The sequence below is a fragment of the Urocitellus parryii genome, chromosome 14 (assembly GCF_045843805.1).
Source record: "Urocitellus parryii isolate mUroPar1 chromosome 14, mUroPar1.hap1, whole genome shotgun sequence".
NCBI lineage: Eukaryota > Metazoa > Chordata > Mammalia > Rodentia > Sciuridae > Urocitellus > Urocitellus parryii.
Window position 1 is genome coordinate 63,536,320 of NC_135544.1, and position 25,671 is coordinate 63,561,990.

The following is a 25,671-nucleotide window of genomic DNA, read 5'->3' on the forward strand; positions in this document are numbered from 1 at the left end:
AGAGCAGGGACTGAGGGTTGGGACACAGGAAGAGCTCAATAAATGAACTAAGTAAGTAAAAGAATGTCGCCTCTCAGCTCTCACGTTCCGCCACACAGGATCAGGTGAAGCAGCCAGAGTTAGAGTCACCCCTTGGTATTACGAGGCAAAGTCTTGCCCATGCCAAAATCCACAGACACTCAGGTCCCTTATGTAAAATGGCATAGCATTTGCATATGACCCATTCAAAACCTTGAGTGTCCCCTCCCTCCCTTCCTTCCTCCCTCCCTCCCTTCCTTCCTTCCTTCCTTTTGCTTTATTGTGCTCAGGATCAAATCCAGGGCCCCCAAGCAGGCCCCCTACCACTAGCTAAATCCCACATACTTTATATCATCTCTAGATTATTCATAATACCTAGAGGGATGCCTGCATGCCTCCGTTGGAGCGGATTCAGTGGATTCAGCATTACTACTTGCTTTGAAGCACATTTTAGTTTTGCTTTTTGGTACTTTCTGGAATGTTTTTTTCCAAACATTTTCGACCTGTGGTTGGTTGAACCCACAGTGGGTTGAATTCACAGATGCAGTATGTGTGGATATGAAGGGACATTTGTACTGTCCTAGAGCCCAGCAGCTTTTCCTGCTCATGCCCCAGAGCTGCTGTGAAGCCCAGAGGGCCCCTGCGCAGCCATGCTGCCTGCCAATCAGAGGGCCGTCTTCCACTGGTGGCAGGGGATGCGGGAGACACATGTTTTCTTGGGATAGATGGAGATGTCCAGGGCTTGCCAAGCACGTGTAAGGCCTGGGTTCAATCCTCAGTACTGAACAAAGAAAGAGGAAAGACTGCTTGAAAAAAAAAAAAAAGGTTTTAGGGCTCAGGGTGTGGCTCAGTGGTAGAGCCCTTGCTAGTACATATGAGGCCCTGGGTTCATTTCCCAGTGCTGCAGAAAAAAAAACAAAAAAAAGTAGAAAATCTCAAATTTTAGGCAAAGTTAATATCACATCTAATCCAATCTCTACCACCATCACCCTGCCAAAAACCAGCCTACTCGAATTTGGTACGTTTCCTCTATACCTTTTCTCTACACATTGTATTTTTATTCTATTTTTTTTTATTTATAGTTCGTCTCCTCTCAAAAAATTTTAAAGTGGGTTAAAAAGATAATTATAAGAAGACTTGATTAAAGCAGAAATAGGAATAAAAGATGATATAGGAGGAAAAAAATAATGGTGGACATAAAATGAAACCAAGAACAAGGCCTGTCTGTATGTCCATGTGTGTGTGTGTGTGCATGTGTGTGTGTGTGTGTGTACAAAACACTTGTGTTTGTAGGTAGATGTATTTGCACATGTGTACAGATAAACAACATTTGTCCTACACATGGCTGGATTTAAGGTCAGGCCTTCTAGCCAAAGTAAACAAGGAAGCCTGATATTTTCAGCAGATCTGTTTCCTTTGGGATTAAAAGAACCCACCACTCCCGGGAGAAGGGCAAACACTGCCAAGGCCAAGATCCACAAGCTCGCAGCTAGAGAACGATCCTTTCCACTCTATTGCTCTCCGATGACTTTTAAAAATACTTTAATGTTAGTACTATTAGATAAAGCATTTGATAATATTTTTAATTTGCACATACATTACAGAGAAATAAGACAGTTCTGACCCTGGGTTATTTTTCTTTTGTTCCCTTTGTCACTCTTAGTATTAAATGAGCAGCTGCTTCTTTGTAGTTGTCCATGGATCTTTATTTTTTATATATATGTGGTGCTGAGCACAGTAGCCTCACACATGCCGGGCAAGTGCTCCACCACTGAGCCTTTAGAGCAGCTTCAAACCTGGTGGTAAACGTTCCAATTTATTCCTCTTTTTTTTCTTCCTTTTTTTGGAACCCAGGGCAATTCTAGGCAAGCCTCTACCAGTGAGCTGCACCCCAGGTCTTTAATTTTTAGAAGAAAAAATATTATCTTTCAAAAGCTCGGTTCCTCCATCAGCTTCGCTTCCCTCCTTAACCTGGGAACTCTGGGAAGCCCTCCTGAGCATTCCTGCTCCACGCCCTAGAGCAAGCACTCCCCCCTCCCTAGCCCACACAGTGGGAGGTGTCTGCAGAGGACACCCTCAGACCAGTGACAGCCCACAACCCCAGGTGCCCCAGGGGTGGCAGATCACTTGTGTCAGGGTCCTCATGCCCCTTGGAGCTCACAAGAACAACCTTGAGAGCTTATTAAAACCCAGTGTGGGCCTCCCCCAGAGCTCTGAGGCTAGGTGCAGGCTGGGACCTGGTGATCTGCATTTCTCGTGAGCACCCTGATCTGCTGAGGACCACTTTGACCACAGCCAATTAGAGCACAGTTTCCCATTTGCTTCCCGCCCTCCCCCTGCATTCACCAGCAGGACCTGTGGCTCCGCGACAGTATCATGAGAACATGCATCAGGCTCCCTGGCTGCAGTCCACAGCTGCCCTCCACGCTGGGCATGCAGAACTGGCTTGGGAGCCAGTGCCTAGCGCTGGGGACCCTTGAAAACTCAGGACCCAGAAGAAGCCGAGTACTTCGCGCTTCTTCCAAGAGCTAGCGAGGTTGAGAAGCCCCGAGGAGCTGCATGGGTTTTCCCACAGTCCTCTTCCCGACCGAGCTCTCCTGGGAAGAGCCCCTCCAAGGGAACAGGACAGAAGGTCACCCTCACTTCCGGAGGCAGCGGAGTCCCTGTTCGGATGCAAGCTGGAAAGACTTGCCCGGAACTCACAGGCCTTCCCTCTGGGGACCTTCCTATGCCATCCGCCCCTGCAGAGGGGGCACTCAGCCACCAGCCAGCCACCAGCCAGCCACCAGCAGTGACAAGAGGTGGACCTTGGGGTCCAAGCACCCCTGTCCTGCCACAGTCCTCCTTGCTGTGCTCACACTCTGGGACTTGCCATTTTGTCACTAAAAAACACAGACATGAAGCCACCCACCGTGAACTACAAAAAGTCTACATAGGACCTGCAAACAAACACACACACACACACACACACACACACACACACACACACACGGGCTTCCTCAGGCTGTGCTGGGGAACACTATTGGGGATTCTGGGGGGAGTCTGGGAACCTGCTTGGTGGGGAAGCCAAGAACAGGCCAGGGACAGTGGCCCGAACTTGGAAGCTACAAGCAGAATCTGGAAGTACTTCCATGCAAACACCACCAGCTATTTCCAGAGGGCTATTACAAGATGCCGATCCTTAATCCAAGAATCCAAACCCCAAAATGCTCTAAAATCTGATACCACAAGTAAAACATCCCACCTCTGACCTCATGTGACAAGTCCCAGACAAAACGCAGGTACTCTAAAATATTGCATAAAATAACCTATGTTAACTCGTCTGGGCTACGATGCCCAGATACTTGGCCAGCTTTTATTCTGGGTGTGTGTCTGTGCTGGTGTTATGGGGTGAGATTTACTTTTGAATCGGGGACTTTTAGTTAAATAGATTCCATTCTCTAATGTGGAGCGAGACCTCACCTCGTCAACTGAATGCAACTGAATGGGACAAAAAGCCCACCTCTCCCAGACAAGAGGGAACTGTCCGGTGAACTACCTTTGGATTTCATCTACAACATTGATTCTTCCTGGCTCCACAGCACACTGCCTTGGGACTCAAACTGGGACACTTTCCTGGATCTCTAGCTCCTCCCAGCCAACCCTGCCCAATCCTGTGAGCCAACAGCTGACAGGCAAGTGCAGGGAAGAAGCAGAGGCCCTGCAGGGGGTGAGTGTGCTACTGGATGCCAGTCCCTGGTCAAAGCGCAGGACAGGCTTCTGAGTTTACAGGCAGGAAGGGATGATTAGTGTTGGTGGAGCCCCAGGAACCCCGCGCTCTGAGGAATTCTGAGCGCTTGGGTCATAATCGACCCCGGCAACGCCGGAGGACGTTCGGGGCAGAGAAGTGGATGGTGATGGACGCGCTTCTCAGAGCTGGTCCGATGGATCGCTGAAGTGGCCACGATGTGGTCCTGGTTTGGAGGCCTGGGCTCAGGCTTGGGCCACTTCTTGGGTCAGGTGGGGAGCAGCTTGGCTTTCCTCACCGGCCAGAGCTCCACCTTCAACAGGGAAATGCTTCTGGATGACTTAGGAGACCCAGAAGCAGCTTTACATCATTGTTCGAGAAAGGAAATGGAAACTACTGATTCCACACTAAGATGTGAGAATGAAGGACCGAAAAAGTGCTGTACTGACCTGGAAGAAAAGCATGAAGCATCAGAGCTACAAATAAACCATCAGTCTGTAAGTTCCCAGAATCAACTGCCACAGAAAGAGGTAGAGATCAGCCATCCTAAAGCAGGACAGATTGTACTGCAAGATCAAATGTTCCAACTACAGGCAGCTGCTCAATCAGTACGCTCGGGAGCTTGTGGTGTACCAACAACAACTGCACCGGCTCCGTTCGGTCCCCTGGTCGGTAGTCATTTTTCAGCCTTTCGTGATGATGACACGGACTTTAGTGACATAATTTTATCACAACAAGAAACAAACGGATTACCAACTGAAGTTGCAAAACATGAATCTGAAGTTGGCCACTCGAGGCAGATTGCTGAGGCTCAGGGAACGCACCATTCTGACTCAAGTGAAATCTGCAAAGTACTAAATACTATCAAGACTCTTCAACCAAACCAAAGTCCAGACATATATGATCATCAGCATGAAATTTCAGTTTGGGAGCAGAGTTCTACTGTGGCAGAAAAGGGAAGAACCCTTCCTCAGCATTCAGCAGTGGAAGAAGTGTTCAGGCTTCAACGAGCCCTGGCTGATGCGGAGAAGGAAATCGTGAGACTAAATGGTTTAAACCAGGATAACCGTCTTGCTGAAGACAATCTGAAACTTAAAATGCATGTTGAAGCTCTAGAAAAAGAGAAGTCATCATTGAGTCAAGAAAAAGAGGAACTTCAGATGTCACTGTCAAAACTGAGCCGTGACTATCAAGTCATGAAAAACAGAGCTTCAACGGACATGAATTTGAATGTACAATTACTAGACTTAAAACTTCACTTGAAGGCAAAGGAGGAAGAACTGAATCAGACTATCAATGAAAAGAAAATGCTGATGGCTGAGTTAGAAGAACTGGATCATCGGAATCGGGAAGCTACAGAGCACATGATTTTGATACAAGATGAGCTATCAAAACAACAAAATGAAGGAGACCTTGTCATCAAGAAGTTGGAACAAGATCTAGATGATGAAAAAAAGAGAGTTCATCAACTTGAGGATGAGCAAATGAACATATCCCAAGAGCTGCATGTGCAGAAGGAGAAGTTAACTGAGAATGCACGGAGCCTCAGTGATTTGCGTTTAACCAAGCAGAAGCTTGAAGGAAAAGTAGAAGATTTAGTAGATCAGCTAAATCAGTCACAAAAAAATAGTTCAAACATCCAGCAGGAAAACCTTGGGCTTAAGGATCACATTAGACAACTTGAAGAGGAGCTGTCTGGGTTTAAGAGTAAGTATCGAACCTCTCTGAATGAAGACTCTAACAGTCATTGTAAGGATGACATGCCTAAAGAACGAGAAGCTGAAGCTAGCAACCTTTCTGAAGAGGAACAGCTCAATGAAAACTTAACGAAAGTTGCTGTTGAACTCAAGACGGAAAATGAAATGTTGATTTTAGCACGTGACGATGTAAGGCGTAAGTTGGAAGAATCTATTGCTGCTTACAATCAAATCTCTCAAGAAAAAGACACTATCACGGAGACTCTCAAAAGAGACAAAGAAGAGACTGAAGCCAAACTGCACCAGGCAGAAAAAAGACTGTTGGAAGAAGCAAATAATCACAGGCAGACTATTCAGGAACTCTCCAATGCACATGATTGGAATACCTCGGCCTTAAAGCTGAAACACGAATGTGCAGTTCAACTCAATCAAGAGAAGGACTTTGAAATAGCAGGACTCAAAAAGAATATTGAGCAAATGACTGCTGATGAAAAAGAAACTGAGGAAATTTTGGCATCTTATATAGAAGAAGAGGAGCGATTGACACAAGTCATAAATGAGAAAGAAGTTTTTATTGAAAAACTCGAAGAAAAAATTTCACAACTACAAAAGGATTTACATAAGTGTTCTCAGGCCTTAAGAGAAAATGAAACTTTAAGGCAATCCGTTGAAAGAAAGGACAAAAGTCTTACCTACATGAGAGCAGAAAACAACTATCTGCGAGTAGAACTGGAAATACTTACGGAACAGCACAATCAAGCTGCACCAGTGGCTGAGCCTGAAGCTCTTGATGCTATCACAGAACTAGAATTGGAGGTATCTCAACTGAACATAGTCAAAAATCATCTGGAAGATGAAATTCAAGACCATCTGAATATAATTGAAAATCAAAACCAGCATAAAATGCAACTACTTCAGTCTTTACAGGAGCAGAAGGAGGAAATGCATGAATTTAAGTACAAGTATGAGCAGATGAATGCTGCGCATAGCCAGTTAATTTCAGAAAGAGAGGAGGAAATTAAGAACTTGCAGAAAACTATTGAAGAACTAAAAGCCCAGTTGCCTGGAGAGAGAGGAGACGCTCAAACACTGAATTCTGATATTTTTCAAGAGACCAAAGTAAAAATCCTAAGAGAAAACGAGGTTCAACACTTCCAAGAAGAAGAGAAAGCTCTGCATTCTGCTGAACTAGCCAAAGAAAAACAGTCAATAGCTGAATGGAAGAACAAGGCCGAAAAGCTAGAAGGAGAAGTAACATCACTGCAGGAACGTTTGGATCAAGCGAATGCTCTGTGGGATTCTGCTTCCAGGCTGAGAGAAGACTTAGATCTCAAGGAAGAGCAGATGGCAGAACTGAAAAAACAAAACGAGCTCCGAAAAGAAATGCTGGACCACGCACAACAGAAATTGTCGACTTTGGTCAACAGCGCAGAAGGAAAAGTGGACAAAGTCCTCATGCGAAACCTTCTAATCGCTCATTTCCAGATAACAAAAGGCAAACGTCGTCGTGAAGTATTGCAGTTGATGGGGAGCATCCTGGACGTTCCAAAGGACGAAATGGAGCACTTGTTGAATAAAGATTATGGTGGTGTCAGAAAGTGGATGAGGAGTTGCCTTGGAGGGGCTTCAACAAGTGTCCCCAGCACACCTCCGAAACCAAATCAACAACCCCAACCCGTGCTTCATAGTTCTTTTTCAGAACCCCTTTACCAGGAAATGTTAAAGACGGAGCCAAATTAAGAGCTGGCAGAAGCACCAACGGGAATCCACTCTTGGTCCCACGTTCTGCAGCGGTGCCTCTTAGTAACCTCGCTGGAGTTGGACTTGGTGGACCTGGGCGTCCTCTTTTCACACCCATTGCAGATTTCATGCCCACCTTTACACCGTCGCCAGTGTCCCTGCACAACAGGGCCAGAGCTGTACTCCAGGATCTTCTAAATATTTAGCATTATTCTAAAGAAGCCATAACCCTTTTTGATGTTTTACAGCATGGCCTTTTGAAAAAGCACGCATGTGCTTGTAGACAAAAAGAGAAAGCAAAACAGCTGGTATATGTAAGTGTATAGCTACTAGGTATTTTATTTTATTTCTTTAGTTGTTGTTGTTGTTGTGATTTTTTGCTATAGTACTTTTTAAAAAATTTGTTTTGTTTTTTGTAGCACTTTTTGTTTATAGAATTTTGTTCCAATGTAGCAGATAATCATCACCAGTTATCAATTCTGATGTACTTTTGTGAGCCACTGTACAGAGCAGCCTTCTTGAACCACTAGTTCCAACCTCACTTAATGGCATTAAGATAAAAACGATACATGCAATCACAGGAAACGAGAGAAATCCAACCCATAAGAAGGATGTCTCAGATTTAGAGTACATGAAAACCAAATATAATGTTGCAAAACGTTGAGAATATTTAGTTTATCCAAGATAACATTGTACAACTACCAAGCGAAAATTCCAATGGGGAGGACCTAAACAGGAAGCTTAGTGGATAAATTCTAAGATGCTTTGAATCCAAATTCTATGACCCCTATCCATTTTGCTGATTTCCATTTCTCTACGAAAGTCACTTCACATTAATTCAGTTTTCCAGATGATAAATATGTCCAGAAGGAAGAGTATTTTTATGAGGCAACCCCGAAGTGGGATCACATGATCCATTGCCAATGGAAAAGTTAATTAGTAAGAATGTATCATTAAATATCTGGACTGCTTATCTACCTACTATTGGGGGCTCTACAATCGTTCTTATAAACACATTTTATAAAACATTTGATCAAAACAAGTTGGGGAGAGAAATAAGCTGACAACAGTTTTTGGAAGATGAAAAGCTTTACAACAGGAGTAGTTATAACCTTTTGATAAATTAAGGTAAAAGATGAATCAAAAGTTTCTAGCTTAAGTAGGTGAAATCCGAGAAGCGAAAAAGCAGATTGCATAGCACATACTTCTCTGACACCCGTAGTTTCTAAAACCATTCAGAACGTTTTTATTAAAATTAATTTAAACAAAATTTAATATGTTTTTAAATATAAATTATACTATCATTTAATATAAATTAATCTAATTTAAATCAATCTAATTTAAATTAATTTTATTAGTAGTATTATTTAAATTTCTTTTATTAATACGATGGTTTGATTTAAATTTATTTTATTAATTGATATTGTTTATTAACTTATGTTAAATTATAGTATGATTTATATTTAAAAATTCATTAAATTTTATTTAAATTAATACAATTTAACAAAGTAAATTTAACATAATATAGATTGAATTATTTAATATTGACTATATAATTTAATATAAATGTCAATAAAGTTAATTTTAATAAAAATGCTCTTAGTTGTTTTGGAAATTACAGGTGGCAGTGAAGTATTAGCAATGTTATCTTCTTTTTTCTCCTCTTTGATTTTACCTAACTTAAGCTAGAACCTTTTGGTTTATCTTTTGCTTTACTTTACAAAAATAAAAAAAAGGAAGAAAAACACCTAGTAGCTACACACATATCAGCTTTTCCTTTCTTATTTCTAAATTTCACCTTAACATTTACATTATTTTACCAAAATTAAGATGCCATCAGTTGTTAGGCATGAACAAAATCACTGAAACAACAACTGGAGGACGCATCCCAAAGGCACATTGGCCAAGTATTCAAAACATATAAATGTCTGAGAACCGATGAGCTCTGATAGTAAAGTTTCCCACCTATGAAAAGTTTCCCAATGCTATGGAAAATGATGACATTTCTCTTTTTGTGTTTTTTAAGCTGAGAACCAACCTAAGGTATGTTATCAGAAATTGTATGTAACTCAAGTCTTTAAATTTCTTATTTTTCCTGTACTGCAGACAAAGAGGCTCACAATTCCTTGAGCTCTACTAGCATTTCAGTGACAGGAAAAAATTCAATGATGCATAGTTGTTTATTTGCATTCAATGTCTATCAATCTTACATACTTTGGGAAGGGTCACAAGCCACGGCCCTTATGCCTCCTGCTCTATTTCAAAGCCTCCAGCATCAGTTGCAACAATTCTAGGAAACACTGGGAATACTCTATGGTACAAAATGCACAATTACTTTTATTTGAAAGCATCTCTAAGACATGAGTCATTAGGTGACTTTCTTGTTCTAAGTAAATTTACTGAATTATTATTAAGTGATAACACGGTAAGCCAAAATGAAAAATGAAAGCATATGCTTCAAATCAGAGCAAGGAAGAAATAAGAAGGTATGATGTGTGGTAAAAATACACGAACATGCAAATATTATCCAGCCTTCTTACGTCAAATGTCCTCTCTTTTATTTATTTATTTTTTGGAGGTTACATTCTTGCATGATATGCATGGAACAACTTTTGGGGGGATACGATCAGAAATTCAGCACTAAAATCTGCCTTCCTGTAACATCACACGGCTTACTCCCGAGAAGAATATCAAAGTATATATTTGGCTTCGACTTGCCAAATTACTTGGAATCTTATTCCAGTAGACTTCACACGGTTGGGAAAAGCAGAGTTCAGATTTGTCATGAGAGATTTTTATATATTCTGCTCACTCCATTGTGTCTAGGTGAGCCTTTGGGTTTCAATGCCTGGAAACACACTTCTTATATTTCAGAATTGAAGAGCTCTTGGAAACGGCGACCTCACTGCATTCTTGAGAAAAATATGTTATACAGGTACTCAGAAAATTACAAAGATTAATCTAGATCCAAGGTTTTTTTAAGACAAGGGGTTTAATGGAGAACACAGCAAGATAGCCTTAGAAATTTCATACTCCCTGCATTCTTAGGAAAAGCTGCTATATTGTAAAGAATAACACCAAACAGAAAAGTTCCTAAGAAAATATTGTGCTTTCAGTTTCCTTGTCTCATAAATTTTATTAAAGTTTCATTAAAGACCCTGTATTTGCTAGCCTTTTTATTAAATACTTTTTTGAGATATTCTATTAATGTCTATGACTGGATTTTACTTGGTCTCACATGAATGTCGCTCCCTGTGACAAAGGGTACATGGGAGGCAGGCAGGATCAGCCTGTCCTCTCCGAGGCACCAGCTGTCCGAACCAGGCTCTGACAGAGGTAGTGAAGGGCACTAGCGTCTCCTGGACTGAGCGAGAGGGTAAGTATCTGAGTGATATTAATTGTGTATAAATGCCACATTTTTTTTTTATGCATTCATCTACTAAGTTGTTTCCACAATTTAGCTAATGTGAATTTTGCTGCTATAAACATTGATGCGGCTGTGTCCCTGTAGTATGCAGTTTTTAAGTCCTTTGGGTATAGACCAAAAAGAGGGATAGCTAGGTCAAATGGTGGTTCTATTCCCAAATTTCCAAGGAATTGCCGCCAAACTGCTTTCCATATTGGCTGCACCAATCTACAGTCCCACCGACAGTGTAGGAGTGTACATTTTTCCTGAAATCCTCACCAACACTTACTGTTGTTGTCTTCATCATAGCTGCCATTTTCAAAAATCGCTGACATTCTAACTGGAGGGAGGTGCAATTAAACCCCTATCTCTCACCATGCACAAAACTCCACTCAAATGAATCAAGGACCTAGGAATAAAACCAGAGACCTTGCATGTAACAGAAGAAAAAGTAGGCCCTAATTCCAATCATATGGGATTAGTCCCAAAATTCCTTAATGAGACTCCTATAGCACAAGAATTAAAACCAAGTATCAATAAATGAGATAGATTCAAACTAAAAAAGTTTCTTCTCCACAAAACAAACAATCTGGGAGGTGAATAGGGATCCTACATCTTGGGAGAAAAGTTTTGCCCCATCACACATCAGATAGAGCACTAATCTCTAGGGTATAGAAAGAACTCACAAATCTAAATACACACACACACACACACACACACACACACAAATAAATAAATAAATGAATGAATGAACGAACGAACGAATAAATAAATAAATAAAATAAAATAAAATAACCCATTCAATAAATGGGCCACGGACCTGAACAGACACTTCTCCCAAGATGATATAAAATTAATCAACAAATTTATGCAAATATGCTCATCATCACTAGCACTTAGAGAAGTGAAAATCAAAACTACACTAAGATTTGAGGTTCAATCTTAAAGGCTGAAAATGAGCATGTTTCACCTCTCTTTCTCCTTCTACCACCAAATCCTCATAGAAGTTAGAAAAGGACATTTGAAATGCTCAGTGATCCAAAATAAGAATGAGAATTTCAAGGACTGAACACAAAAATAGATTATGAAAGAGTAGATCAAGTTGAAAAGACAAAAGCAAACATAGAACGTGCAAGGAAACAGTTCACTTGCAGAAGCTGAGAGGTAACAGGCTGCTTCATGCTTTCAGTATTACATACCAGGGATCACAGAGCACAGGACAACAATAAGATAGTTATCTGGGGTACCACACCGTGGGGTACATAGAGCAAAAACATGGGAAACCCTGCAGAATAAAAGGCATCAACTGAACATCCCTCTCTCAGAACCCAAACAAGGAACCACCAACAAGCAGGGGGGAGGGATAGAGAAGAGCTGTGTAATGCACTTAAGAAGCCTGACTGAGGAGCTATACCAAGAAGTTGTACCATGCACACAAAACTACATATCATGTTCAAACACACAGGCTACAGCCACCAAAATTTACCATGCCCTAGACCACAATGAAAACGCCAGCCAATTCCGTAAAGGTGTTATCACACAGGCTGCAATTCCTTGTGCATCTAAAATTAGAAGAATTTTGACTCCTCAAAAAAAAAAAAAAAAAAAAAAAATTCCATATACAATGAAATTAGGGCCATAGAAACAATTCCAAATAATTGTTAGATTAAAGCAAAAATCAAGATGGAATTAAATTAAAATACTATAATGGCAGAAGCAACAGGGATTTTAGATATATGTATTTGAAAAGAGATTGAAATCAAACGGCATATGCTTTTAACATAAAAACATAAGAAAATACCTGGATACTGGATAAAATAATGTAAATGTTAAGGCAAAATTTAGAAAAAAACAAAGGAAAAGCTGATGTGTGTAGCTACTGGGTGTTTTGTCTTCCCATTTTTATCTTGGTAAATTAAGATAAAAGATAAACAAAAGTTTCTAGCTTAAGTTAGGCAAAATGAGAGAGCAGACAAAAGTAGAATATATAGCTAATATTTCTCTGATACCTGTAGTTTCTAAAACCACTAAGTGGATTTTTATTAAAATTAATCTTATTAATATTTTTATTATATAGTTCATATTAAATGATTTAATCTATATTAAATGTTATTTAAATTGACTTTGTTAAATTGTATTAATTTAAATGAAATTTAATGAATTTTTAGTATACCGATTTTAAGTCCTTTAGTTATAAACCAATGAGTGGGACAGCTGGGTCAAATGGTGCTTCCGATCCCAGTTTTCCGAGGAATTTTCATACTGCTTTTCAGACTGGCTGCATCAATTTGCAGTGCCACCAGCAATGTATACGTGTACCTTTTCCCCCCACATCCTCGCCAACATTTACTGTTGCTTATATTCTTGATGATTGCCATTCTGATTGAAGTGAGATGAAATCTTAGAGTAGTTTTGATTTGCATCTCTCTCATTACTAGTGAAGTTGAACATTTTTTCATATATTTATTGACTGATTGTATTGCTTCTTCTGTGAAGTGTCTGTTCAATACCTTGCCCTTTACATTAAAATATATATATATATATATATATATATATATATATATATATATATATTGTTTATTGCTGGCAAAAATAGAGTATCATTGAATAGTTCCAAAGTTTAGAGACTTCTAAAAAAGTGGCTTTTATAGACTTTCATGAGTTGAAAACTAGTTGTATTTCTAATAGGGTGGAGCTCAGTAATCACTATGTTGCCATCAAGAAAGCCCGGCAGATGTTTGCCCAGTGGAATGAAAGAAAAAAAAAAAAAAAAAAAAACAGAATTGAGAACATCATCCAGGCAAATCAGTAGGCAACTGATTCTAGTTCGAGGCAGACAATTAATCTGTTGACGAATCTACTTTCACAGTTTGTACATAACATTTATGGACTATTATTTTAAATTCTATTTTAAAAATATTTATTATTTAGCCTTTAGTGGACACAACATCTTTATTTTATTTTATTTTTTTTTTTATGTAGTGCTGAGGATCAAACCCCATGCCTCACGCATGCTAGGTGAACGAGCTACTACTTGAGCCATAGACCCAACACTCTCTTAAAGAAATTCTTATTTCCACCTTGCTTCTTTATGATAATGAGAATTCAAATTTATGGGTAATATATCATTCACTGAACAACTTCTCAGTCCAAATCAATCCTTCTACTACTGTATTGTCACTGGAGTGTTATGTTAATCTTCCTACAAACGTGTGCGGAACATTTCATTGATTATGCCAATTCTTAAAGATACAAATGTGCCGAGCCCTAATATCCAGAGTACACAAAGAACTCAAAAAGTAAACATTAAGAAAACAAACAACCCAATCAACAAATGGGCCAAGGACCTGAACAGACACTTCTCAGAGAAGGATACACAATTAATCAAAAAATACACGGAAAAAAATGCTCACCATCTCTAGCAATCAGAGAAATGCAAATTAAAACCACTCTAAGATACCAAATCAGTCCAGTAAGAATGGCAGCCATTAGGAAGTCAAACAACAACAAGTGCTGGCAAGGATGTGGGGGGAAAAGGTACACTTGTACATTGCTGGTGCGACTGCAAATTGGTGCAGCCAATTTGGAAAGCATTATGGAGGTTCCTGGGAAAGCTGGGAATGGAACCACCATTCGACCCAGCTATTCCCCTTCTCGGACTATTCCCAAAGACCTAAAAAGAGCATGCTATAGGGATACAGCTACATCAAGGTTCACAGCAGCACAATTCACAATAGCTAGAATGTGGAACCAACCTAGATGCCAGTCAATAGATGAATGGATAAGAAAATGTGGCATTTGTACACAATGGAATATTACTCAGCACTAAAAAATAACAAAACCATGGCATTTGCAGGGAAATGGATGGCATTAGAGGAGATTATGCTAAGTGAAGTTAGCCAATCCCTAGGAAAGAAATGCTGAATGTCTTCTTTCATATAAGGAGGGGGACTCAAAACAGAGCAGGCTGGAAGAGCATGAAAAGAAGACTACCAATTAGAAGGGACAAGAGGTGGGAGGGAATGGGAGAGAGAAGGGGAATTTCATGGAAATGGAAGGATACCCTCATTGTTACACACAATTACATAGAAGAGGATGTGAGGGGAAAGGGGGGAAAAAAGGAGAGAAATGAATTACAGTAGCTGGGGTAGAGAGAGATTATGGGAGGGGAGGGGACAGAAGGGGGGATAGGGAGGGAATAGGAAAGGCAGCAGAATATAACAGACACTAGTATGGCAGTATGTATAAACCTGCACGTACAGCCAATGTGATCCTGCAAACTGTACACGTGGTAAAAATAAGAATTCATACCCCACTTGAATCAAATGTATGAAATATGATATGTCAAGATCATTGTAATTTTTTCTTAAGCAACCAATAAAAATTTAAAAAAAGAAACGAGACAAGGCCCATATTAAAGAGATTTAAAAATTCTACTGAAATCTATAAGAAAATGTTTGAGTGAATCATGAGGTATTAAAAGAAGTACAAACTTAATATCTTGCATAGAATTTATCACCCTATGTTTATAGACTCAAAAAGCTTTCCTTACTTTAACCTTCAACTGTGTTTTAACAAAGCCACATTATTCAGGGCTCTCTACTTCTGGCTTTATTCTTTCTTACTTAGTCTTTTCCCCCATATGAGATCCTCACCACCACAGTCGTCAATGGCTGACCTTGCATTATATTTCAAGGATCACTCTATGTAACATCTTCTCCATTGACTGACTGTATTCAATTGCACTTCATAGCAGGAAATGTATATAACACAGCTTTATGTTGTTCACAATATCTACCACAATACCTTGTACTTTTTGGGCACTGAATGTATGTATAAGGATACACTTATGATTACTGGATCCTTTTTGTCACGTGTGCTCGCGAATGAGCCAGGGTTTTCCCTCCATATCCCCCATAGTTTCCAGGAATATTCCAAACATATTGAGAAGAAGAGAAATGCTTTTATTTGGACGGTCAGTTTCGAATACACTAGGTAGGTATCTCTCTCAGATAGAAATACAAAATGACAAACAGCTGTGGTCAGAGTGAACCATGCTAGAAGACCGAATCTGAGTGATCAGAAATGCCTTTCAGCAGGAGGAGCAACAACCACTGGAACCAGATTCAAGCCAAATGGGATAGGTCTTACACTGAAAAAGGATCATTATTTGTGATTTAAAACAATAAACAAACACAGAACACCTAAAGAGAAGGAGGCACCCTGCTATAATTTGGATCTGGAATGTTGCCCAAAGGTCATGTGTTGAAAGCTTGGACCCCAATCCACCAGCATTCAGAACGGACTCTACAGAAAGGTGAATTGAATCCTGAGCTCTAACCTCGTCTGTGGATCAATCCACTGATGGGTTCATGATTGGACAGGACTATCGGGAGTTGGTCAAAACTGTGGGCGGTAGGGCCTAGTTGGAGGGTAGGCCACTGGAGTTGATTCCCTGGAAGGGTACATCATATTCCTCAGTCCTCTCTTCCCCTCACCATTTCCCTGATCTCCATGAGTTGAGAAGCTCTGTTTTGAAGCCAGGCTCTCTGCCATGGTAATCTGCCTCACTTCAGGCCACAGCAATGGAGCCTGAAATTGAACCAAAATAAATATTTACTCATTTAATTTTCTCAGGTATGTTGTCAAAGTGATGAAAAAGTCTTCTAACACACACACACACACACACACACACACACACACAGGAGGAATGGTCTAAAGGGAGAAAAGGACACTTGGTATTGTTGATGCCTTCTTCAACAGTAGACACAGCTGGGGTACAGCGTGGATTCTCACTTCAGCAGATGCTAAAAGGGGCTTAAATTTTTATTTTAGTCTTTTATGAGGAGACATTGACTAACACAGGCCTGACTTCTCTCTCAGATTTGGAGATGAATAAGAAGGACCAAGAAGATTTCCTTTTCTAGCACAGGACACAAATGCAGTCACTAGTTTCTGATAGCAATCTGAGTAATTATGTCTACTTGCTCTATCTTGAAGGCAAGAGACATTATGAGGTGATTCATATGATCCTCAGAATCTATTTAACCATTAATTTTCCAAAAATTCTTCCTTTTTTTTAAATTTTATTTCTGCCACCTTGGGGTTTTGTTTCCTGAACAGACATATAGAAAGAACAGCTCAAGGAAAAGAGTCTCCTGAATATGGGCTCTGGGAAGAGAGTAATGGGAGCAAACCCAAACCCCTTCTAAAGGGTAATAAGGAAAATGATCCTAAAGGAAACAAAAAGGCAAATATGAACAAAGTGGCAGCAGGCTCCATTTGTTGGCCACTTTCTCTGCACCAGCCATCAGGTGAGAACTACACACACTATGTTCTCATTTACTGTTCAACTCATGCTTGTGAGAGAGGTTTCATAAATGCATTCTGTCAGTTTAGCTCCAAAATTGCTTTGGTCCCAACTGGTCTGTCTGTTACAGCCCACGTGCTTCCTCTCTTTGCTTTGTCCCCAACTCTACAAAACTGCCTCCTCATTAACTTGTTGGAATTTAAACACCTTGGAAAGCAGGGCCTTATCTTAACTCCTTCTGATCCTTAGAGGTATGGGAATTACATTTAGGATTGTTACTCCATAGTAGAAAATTTCTCAACTTTCTATTTCGCTCTGTACTCTTGAAACCTGGATTATATTTGGCACTGATAAACAACCATAGGTGAAGTGAACATCAACCTATTGGCTCTAAAACAAATTTTTCTTAAGTGAAATTTAAGCGGAATTTTTGAGCACTTAAATAAACTTCAATCAGAATCAACAAGGACCAAATAATATTAAAATGAACTCGAAAATGTATAGATTAACAGCAAAAGTTTACTTTTGGAAAGGGTAAAGATGGTTCTTTAGTGAAATTTAATCCGTATTATAATTTGAATTCTGAGACTGATTAAGACTCTGTGATGGTTAATTTTATATGTTAACTCGTCTGGGCTACGATGCCCAGATACTTGGCCAACTTTTATTCTGGGTGTGTCTGTGCTGGTGTTATGGGGTGAGATTTACTTTTGAATCGGGGACTTTTAGTTAAATAGATTCCATTCTCTAATGTGGAGCGAGACCTCACCTCGTCAACTGAATGCAACTGAATGGGACAAAAAGCCCACCTCTCCCAGACAAGAGGGAACTGTCCAGTGAACTACCTTTGGATTTCATCTACAACATTGATTCTTCCTGGCTCCACAGCACACTGCCTTGGGACTCAAACTGGGACACTTTCCTGGATCTCTAGCTCCTCCCAGCCAACCCTGCCCAATCCTGTGAGCCAATAGCTGACAGGCAAGTGCAGGGAAGAAGCAGAGGCCCTGCAGGGGGTGAGTGTGCTACTGGATGCCAGTCCCTGGTCAAAGCGCAGGACAGGCTTCTGAGTTTACAGGCAGGAAGGGATGATTAGTGTTGGTGGAGCCCCAGGAACCCCGCGCTCTGAGGAATTCTGAGCGCTTGGGTCATAATCGACCCCGGCAACGCCGGAGGACGTTCGGGGCAGAGAAGTGGATGGTGATGGACGCGCTTCTCAGAGCTGGTCCGATGGATCACTGAAGTGGCCACGATGTGGTCCTGGTTTGGAGGCCTGGGCTCAGGCTTGGGCCACTTCTTGGGTCAGGTGGGGAGCAGCTTGGCTTTCCTCACCGGCCAGAGCTCCACCTTCAACAGGGAAATGCTTCTGGATGACTTAGGAGACCCAGAAGCAGCTTTACATCATTGTTCGAGAAAGGAAATGGAAACTACTGATTCCACACTAAGATGTGAGAATGAAGGACCGAAAAAGTGCTGTACTGACCTGGAAGAAAAGCATGAAGCATCAGAGCTACAAATAAACCATCAGTCTGTAAGTTCCCAGAATCAACTGCCACAGAAAGAGGTAGAGATCAGCCATCCTAAAGCAGGACAGATTGTACTGCAAGATCAAATGTTCCAACTACAGGCAGCTGCTCAATCAGTACGCTCGGGAGCTTGTGGTGTACCAACAACAACTGCACCGGCTCCGTTCGGTCCCCTGGTCGGTAGTCATTTTTCAGCCTTTCGTGATGATGACACGGACTTTAGTGACATAATTTTATCACAACAAGAAACAAACGGATTACCAACTGAAGTTGCAAAACATGAATCTGAAGTTGGCCACTCGAGGCAGATTGCTGAGGCTCAGGGAACGCACCATTCTGACTCAAGTGAAATCTGCAAAGTACTAAATACTATCAAGACTCTTCAACCAAACCAAAGTCCAGACATATATGATCATCAGCATGAAATTTCAGTTTGGGAGCAGAGTTCTACTGTGGCAGAAAAGGGAAGAACCCTTCCTCAGCATTCAGCAGTGGAAGAAGTGTTCAGGCTTCAACGAGCCCTGGCTGATGCGGAGAAGGAAATCGTGAGACTAAATGGTTTAAACCAGGATAACCGTCTTGCTGAAGACAATCTGAAACTTAAAATGCATGTTGAAGCTCTAGAAAAAGAGAAGTCATCATTGAGTCAAGAAAAAGAGGAACTTCAGATGTCACTGTCAAAACTGAGCCGTGACTATCAAGTCATGAAAAACAGAGCTTCAACGGACATGAATTTGAATGTACAATTACTAGACTTAAAACTTCACTTGAAGGCAAAGGAGGAAGAACTGAATCAGACTATCAATGAAAAGAAAATGCTGATGGCTGAGTTAGAAGAACTGGATCATCGGAATCGGGAAGCTACAGAGCACATGATTTTGATACAAGATGAGCTATCAAAACAACAAAATGAAGGAGACCTTGTCATCAAGAAGTTGGAACAAGATCTAGATGATGAAAAAAAGAGAGTTCATCAACTTGAGGATGAGCAAATGAACATATCCCAAGAGCTGCATGTGCAGAAGGAGAAGTTAACTGAGAATGCACGGAGCCTCAGTGATTTGCATTTAACCAAGCAGAAGCTTGAAGGAAAAGTAGAAGATTTAGTAGATCAGCTAAATCAGTCACAAAAAAATAGTTCAAACATCCAGCAGGAAAACCTTGGGCTTAAGGATCACATTAGACAACTTGAAGAGGAGCTGTCTGGGTTTAAGAGTAAGTATCGAACCTCTCTGAATGAAGACTCTAACAGTCATTGTAAGGATGACATGCCTAAAGAACGAGAAGCTGAAGCTAGCAACCTAAGTCAAAATCTTTCTGAAGAGGAACAGCTCAATGAAAACTTAACGAAAGTTGCTGTTGAACTCAAGACGGAAAATGAAATGTTGATTTTAGCACGTGACGATGTAAGGCGTAAGTTGGAAGAATCTATTGCTGCTTACAATCAAATCTCTCAAGAAAAAGACACTATCACGGAGACTCTCAAAAGAGACAAAGAAGAGACTGAAGCCAAACTGCACCAGGCAGAAAAAAGACTGTTGGAAGAAGCAAATAATCACAGGCAGACTATTCAGGAACTCTCCAATGCACATGATTGGAATACCTCGGCCTTAAAGCTGAAACACGAATGTGCAGTTCAACTCAATCAAGAGAAGGACTTTGAAATAGCAGGACTCAAAAAGAATATTGAGCAAATGACTGCTGATGAAAAAGAAACTGAGGAAATTTTGGCATCTTATATAGAAGAAGAGGAGCGATTGACACAAGTCATAAATGAGAAAGAAGTTTTTATTGAAAAACTCGAAGAAAAAATTTCACAACTACAAAAGGATTTACATAAGTGTTCTCAGGCCTTAAGAGAAAATGAAACTTTAAGGCAATCCGTTGAAAGAAAGGACAAAAGTCTTACCTACATGAGAGCAGAAAACAACTATCTGCGAGTAGAACTGGAAATACTTACGGAACAGCACAATCAAGCTGCACCAGTGGCTGAGCCTGAAGCTCTTGATGCTATCACAGAACTAGAATTGGAGGTATCTCAACTGAACATAGTCAAAAATCATCTGGAAGATGAAATTCAAGACCATCTGAATATAATTGAAAATAAAAACCAGCATAAAATGCAACTACTTCAGTCTTTACAGGAGCAGAAGGAGGAAATGCATGAATTTAAGTACAAGTATGAGCAGATGAATGCTGCGCATAGCCAGTTAATTTTAGAAAGAGAGGAGGAAATTAAGAACTTGCAGAAAACTATTGAAGAACTAAAAGCCCAGTTGCCTGGAGAGAGAGGAGACGCTCAAACACTGAATTCTGATATTTTTCAAGAGACCAAAGTAAAAATCCTAAGAGAAAACGAGGTTCAACACTTCCAAGAAGAAGAGAAAGCTCTGCATTCTGCTGAACTAGCCAAAGAAAAACAGTCAATAGCTGAATGGAAGAACAAGGCCGAAAAGCTAGAAGGAGAAGTAACATCACTGCAGGAACGTTTGGATCAAGCGAATGCTCTGTGGGATTCTGCTTCCAGGCTGAGAGAAGACTTAGATCTCAAGGAAGAGCAGATGGCAGAACTGAAAAAACAAAACGAGCTCCGAAAAGAAATGCTGGACCACGCACAACAGAAATTGTCGACTTTGGTCAACAGCGCAGAAGGAAAAGTGGACAAAGTCCTCATGCGAAACCTTCTAATCGCTCATTTCCAGATAACAAAAGGCAAACGTCGTCGTGAAGTATTGCAGTTGATGGGGAGCATCCTGGACGTTCCAAAGGACGAAATGGAGCACTTGTTGAATAAAGATTATGGTGGTGTCAGAAAGTGGATGAGGAGTTGCCTTGGAGGGGCTTCAACAAGTGTCCCCAGCACACCTCCGAAACCAAATCAACAACCCCAACCCGTGCTTCATAGTTCTTTTTCAGAACCCCTTTACCAGGAAATGTTAAAGACGGAGCCAAATTAAGAGCTGGCAGAAGCACCAACGGGAATCCACTCTTGGTCCCACGTTCTGCAGCGGTGCCTCTTAGTAACCTCGCTGGAGTTGGACTTGGTGGACCTGGGCGTCCTCTTTTCACACCCATTGCAGATTTCATGCCCACCTTTACACCGTCGCCAGTGTCCCTGCACAACAGGGCCAGAGCTGTACTCCAGGATCTTCTAAATATTTAGCATTATTCTAAAGAAGCCATAACCCTTTTTGATGTTTTACAGCATGGCCTTTTGAAAAAGCACGCATGTGCTTGTAGACAAAAAGAGAAAGCAAAACAGCTGGTATATGTAAGTGTATAGCTACTAGGTATTTTATTTTATTTCTTTAGTTGTTGTTGTTGTTGTGATTTTTTGCTATAGTACTTTTTAAAAAATTTGTTTTGTTTTTTGTAGCACTTTTTGTTTATAGAATTTTGTTCCAATGTAGCAGATAATCATCACCAGTTATCAATTCTGATGTACTTTTGTGAGCCACTGTACAGAGCAGCCTTCTTGAACCACTAGTTCCAACCTCACTTAATGGCATTAAGATAAAAACGATACATGCAATCACAGGAAACGAGAGAAATCCAACCCATAAGAAGGATGTCTCAGATTTAGAGTACATGAAAACCAAATATAATGTTGCAAAACGTTGAGAATATTTAGTTTATCCAAGATAACATTGTACAACTACCAAGCGAAAATTCCAATGGGGAGGACCTAAACAGGAAGCTTAGTGGATAAATTCTAAGATGCTTTGAATCCAAATTCTATGACCCCTATCCATTTTGCTGATTTCCATTTCTCTACGAAAGTCACTTCACATTAATTCAGTTTTCCAGATGATAAATATGTCCAGAAGGAAGAGTATTTTTATGAGGCAACCCCGAAGTGGGATCACATGATCCATTGCCAATGGAAAAGTTAATTAGTAAGAATGTATCATTAAATATCTGGACTGCTTATCTACCTACTATTGGGGGCTCTACAATCGTTCTTATAAACACATTTTATAAAACATTTGATCAAAACAAGTTGGGGAGAGAAATAAGCTGACAACAGTTTTTGGAAGATGAAAAGCTTTACAACAGGAGTAGTTATAACCTTTTGATAAATTAAGGTAAAAGATGAATCAAAAGTTTCTAGCTTAAGTAGGTGAAATCCGAGAAGCGAAAAAGCAGATTGCATAGCACATACTTCTCTGACACCCGTAGTTTCTAAAACCATTCAGAACGTTTTTATTAAAATTAATTTAAACAAAATTTAATATGTTTTTAAATATAAATTATACTATCATTTAATATAAATTAATCTAATTTAAATCAATCTAATTTAAATTAATTTTATTAGTAGTATTATTTAAATTTCTTTTATTAATACGATGGTTTGATTTAAATTTATTTTATTAATTGATATTGCTTATTAACTTATGTTAAATTATAGTATGATTTATATTTAAAAATTCATTAAATTTTATTTAAATTAATACAATTTAACAAAGTAAATTTAACATAATATAGATTGAATTATTTAATATTGACTATATAATTTAATATAAATGTCAATAAAGTTAATTTTAATAAAAATGCTCTTAGTTGTTTTGGAAATTACAGGTGGCAGTGAAGTATTAGCAATGTTATCTTCTTTTTTCTCCTCTTTGATTTTACCTAACTTAAGCTAGAACCTTTTGGTTTATCTTTTGCTTTACTTTACAAAAATAAAAAAAAGGAAGAAAAACACCTAGTAGCTACACACATATCAGCTTTTCCTTTCTTATTTCTAAATTTCACCTTAACATTTACATTATTTTACCAAAATTAAGATGCCATCAGTTGTTAGGCATGAACAAAATCACTGAAACAACAACTGGAGGACGCATCCCAAAGGCACATTGGCCAAGTATTCAAAACATATAAATGTCTGAGAACCGATGAGCTCTGATAGTAAAGTTTCCCACCTATGAAAAGTTTCCCAATGCTATGGAAAATGATGACATTTCTCTTTTTGTGTTTTTTAAGCTGAGAACCAACCTAAGGTATGTTATCAGAAATTGTATGTAACTCAAGTCTTTAAATTTCTTATTTTTCCTGTACTGCAGACAAAGAGGCTCACAATTCCTTGAGCTCTACTAGCATTTCAGTGACAGGAAAAAATTCAATGATGCATAGTTGTTTATTTGCATTCAATGTCTATCAATCTTACATACTTTGGGAAGGGTCACAAGCCACGGCCCTTATGCCTCCTGCTCTATTTCAAAGCCTCCAGCATCAGTTGCAACAATTCTAGGAAACACTGGGAATACTCTATGGTACAAAATGCACAATTACTTTTATTTGAAAGCATCTCTAAGACATGAGTCATTAGGTGACTTTCTTGTTCTAAGTAAATTTACTGAATTATTATTAAGTGATAACACGGTAAGCCAAAATGAAAAATGAAAGCATATGCTTCAAATCAGAGCAAGGAAGAAATAAGAAGGTATGATGTGTGGTAAAAATACACGAACATGCAAATATTATCCAGCCTTCTTACGTCAAATGTCCTCTCTTTTATTTATTTATTTTTTGGAGGTTACATTCTTGCATGATATGCATGGAACAACTTTTGGGGGGATACGATCAGAAATTCAGCACTAAAATCTGCCTTCCTGTAACATCACACGGCTTACTCCCGAGAAGAATATCAAAGTATATATTTGGCTTCGACTTGCCAAATTACTTGGAATCTTATTCCAGTAGACTTCACACGGTTGGGAAAAGCAGAGTTCAGATTTGTCATGAGAGATTTTTATATATTCTGCTCACTCCATTGTGTCTAGGTGAGCCTTTGGGTTTCAATGCCTGGAAACACACTTCTTATATTTCAGAATTGAAGAGCTCTTGGAAACGGCGACCTCACTGCATTCTTGAGAAAAATATGTTATACAGGTACTCAGAAAATTACAAAGATTAATCTAGATCCAAGGTTTTTTTAAGACAAGGGGTTTAATGGAGAACACAGCAAGATAGCCTTAGAAATTTCATACTCCCTGCATTCTTAGGAAAAGCTGCTATATTGTAAAGAATAACACCAAACAGAAAAGTTCCTAAGAAAATATTGTGCTTTCAGTTTCCTTGTCTCATAAATTTTATTAAAGTTTCATTAAAGACCCTGTATTTGCTAGCCTTTTTATTAAATACTTTTTTGAGATATTCTATTAATGTCTATGACTGGATTTTACTTGGTCTCACATGAATGTCGCTCCCTGTGACAAAGGGTACATGGGAGGCAGGCAGGATCAGCCTGTCCTCTCCGAGGCACCAGCTGTCCGAACCAGGCTCTGACAGAGGTAGTGAAGGGCACTAGCGTCTCCTGGACTGAGCGAGAGGGTAAGTATCTGAGTGATATTAATTGTGTATAAATGCCACATTTTTTTTTTATGCATTCATCTACTAAGTTGTTTCCACAATTTAGCTAATGTGAATTTTGCTGCTATAAACATTGATGCGGCTGTGTCCCTGTAGTATGCAGTTTTTAAGTCCTTTGGGTATAGACCAAAAAGAGGGATAGCTAGGTCAAATGGTGGTTCTATTCCCAAATTTCCAAGGAATTGCCGCCAAACTGCTTTCCATATTGGCTGCACCAATCTACAGTCCCACCGACAGTGTAGGAGTGTACATTTTTCCTGAAATCCTCACCAACACTTACTGTTGTTGTCTTCATCATAGCTGCCATTTTCAAAAATCGCTGACATTCTAACTGGAGGGAGGTGCAATTAAACCCCTATCTCTCACCATGCACAAAACTCCACTCAAATGAATCAAGGACCTAGGAATAAAACCAGAGACCTTGCATGTAACAGAAGAAAAAGTAGGCCCTAATTCCAATCATATGGGATTAGTCCCAAAATTCCTTAATGAGACTCCTATAGCACAAGAATTAAAACCAAGTATCAATAAATGAGATAGATTCAAACTAAAAAAGTTTCTTCTCCACAAAACAAACAATCTGGGAGGTGAATAGGGATCCTACATCTTGGGAGAAAAGTTTTGCCCCATCACACATCAGATAGAGCACTAATCTCTAGGGTATAGAAAGAACTCACAAATCTAAATACACACACACACACACACACACACACACACAAATAAATAAATAAATGAATGAATGAACGAACGAACGAATAAATAAATAAATAAAATAAAATAAAATAACCCATTCAATAAATGGGCCACGGACCTGAACAGACACTTCTCCCAAGATGATATAAAATTAATCAACAAATTTATGCAAATATGCTCAT

At 39.6% G+C, this 25,671-nt stretch overlaps 1 protein-coding gene and 2 pseudogenes across 2 annotated transcripts in view; 2 read left to right on the forward strand and 1 right to left on the reverse strand.

The window, feature by feature from the left end:
• LOC144250164 (dihydropyrimidinase-related protein 2-like) overlaps positions 1 to 10,982 on the reverse strand; it is a 36,697-nt gene extending 25,715 nt beyond the window's left edge. The window contains exon 1 of one of the 2 annotated variants that reach the window (XM_077792665.1): positions 10,878 to 10,982. In XM_077792665.1, coding sequence (XP_077648791.1) covers positions 10,878 to 10,923 — 46 coding nt within the window. In that variant the 5' untranslated portion in view covers positions 10,924 to 10,982. Of the gene's footprint in view, positions 1 to 393; positions 468 to 10,877 lie in introns of those variants that run through there. The other variant, XM_077792664.1, reaches the window with a different exon arrangement.
• Positions 3,964 to 4,665, forward strand: LOC144250165 (thyroid receptor-interacting protein 11 pseudogene; annotated as a pseudogene).
• A 7,850-nt stretch (positions 10,983 to 18,832) lies between the features above and the next one.
• LOC144250088 (thyroid receptor-interacting protein 11 pseudogene) lies at positions 18,833 to 20,833 on the forward strand (annotated as a pseudogene).
• Positions 20,834 to 25,671: the final 4,838 nt, after the last annotated feature.